At 50.5% G+C, this 1,564-nt stretch overlaps 1 protein-coding gene across 1 annotated transcript; it reads right to left on the bottom strand.

The window, feature by feature from the left end:
* Positions 1-500: 500 nt before the first annotated feature.
* LOC104405571 (kappa-type opioid receptor-like) lies at positions 501-760 on the bottom strand (the record flags this gene model as incomplete). The annotated part of the gene is made up of 1 exon (XM_010014313.1): positions 501-760. A coding segment is annotated over exon 1 (260 nt), but the record flags the coding sequence as incomplete, so codon positions are not given.
* Between the last annotated feature and the right edge of the window lie 804 nt (positions 761-1,564).

Here is a 1,564-nt window from a genome sequence, read left to right as displayed (position 1 = left end):
AGGCAGAGAAAAAACATCCCTTGCTTTACATTATGCGTTTCCACTTGTCTTTATCGTTTCCTTTTTTCCCCATCTTTTTAAGCAAGCCACTAGGTGACAAGGCAGCAATGTTTCGATACAAATAGACACATAAGCCATTCCTCAGGGTCTCCTCACAGGGGAAAAAAGCTGCCTTGCAGAAGTTTCCTTCTTCCACTGGAGCTTTCCCTCGCATGCAGCAGCCTCTCAGCCCTAGAGGGCACCCGTTGAACGCAGCTCCGGGGCACGAAGCGGCTGCAGGATCGATCCCTTTTAATCAGCTTCTCCCTTCTGTCTCTAACTGCATGTCCAGGCAAACCCACCGTAACTGAAACGGTTTGGGTCATTCCAGTTGTTTTTTTTCCCAGCTCCTCATGTATGCATACCCAGATAGCTTCCATAAAGTACCCCCTCCCTCACCCTGCCAAATTTAGGGGGCAGCCATTTGCACCTCTTCCAACAGGTACTCCAAAGCCCCTTACCTTATGATGACAAACATGACCAGAGAGTTTCCCACCAAACCGACAACGAAGACCACGGAGTAGACAGCAGTGATGATGATGGGGATGGCAGGGGAGATGCTGGTGTGGTTGTGCTGGGCATCCCCGAAGGCCCCAGTAGCATTGCTGTCATAGTCTGCCCAGCCCAGGAGCCAGCTGCTGCTGGTGCTGGGGGGACGACAGGGCCCTGGGGAGCAGGTGGAGCCCAGCTCTTCCCGGAAAATCTGCACCGGAGCACCCATAGGGGCAGGAGGGAGACCGGGAGCAGAATGCAGATGGCAGGAGGTGAGTACCCTGGAGGGAGGGAAGAGAGGGAAAGAAACAGAAGTGCTATCACAGTCACCAGACATTAAGACCTCTCAAACTTGTGTGTTAAGGGGAGCTCTACTGGGATGGGAACTGTAATTTGCCAAACAGAGATTTGAGCAAGCCACATTCGTATTAAATAATTACAAGTTTTACGTCTGCTGTGTAATGGGCAAGTGCTGCTCCCCAAGGTGCACAGGCAAAGTTTTCCTCCACTTTCAGAGGTTACACAGAGAAACAAATCAGATGGGAAACAGCTCAGATCCACCCACACACTTTAACCCTGTCTTTCCCATCCTCCATATTTTAAGTCAAACTGTATCCTAATGACAGGGACTCCTTACTGCCTAAGCTCTGATATAAAGGGAGGGAGAGAGAAACCCACCACCTCTCTGCACATCTGCTTTGACATTCTGCCCTGAGTTATTTTTTTCCTGATCCCATACCTGCTTTCAAAGAAGAGACACAATAATGACACAAAATACCTCTTTCAGTCCAGGAAAAGGAGCGGAGTCCTCAAACAGATGCTCTTTGCGGGAAAGGAAAAAATAAAGCAGCTCCACTTGGCTCCTGGAAGTATTACTGACCTTCTAGGACTTTGGAACCTGAGGCACCTGCACCTTCAGAGAGGCGTGCTGGCAGAAGAGCAGATTCCCGGGCATGAGCTGCAACGTGGTAGTAGCAGTTGCTGCTGTTCCAGCTCCCACCACTCCTCCTTTTCCCTCTCAGGCTCCCTCTGC

Source organism: Nestor notabilis, unplaced genomic scaffold (assembly GCF_000696875.1).
Source record: "Nestor notabilis isolate BGI_N333 unplaced genomic scaffold, ASM69687v1 scaffold14025, whole genome shotgun sequence".
Taxonomy (NCBI): Eukaryota; Metazoa; Chordata; class Aves; order Psittaciformes; family Psittacidae; genus Nestor; species Nestor notabilis.
Note: the sequence above shows the minus strand (reverse complement) of the source record. Positions and strands in the feature narration are given on the sequence as shown.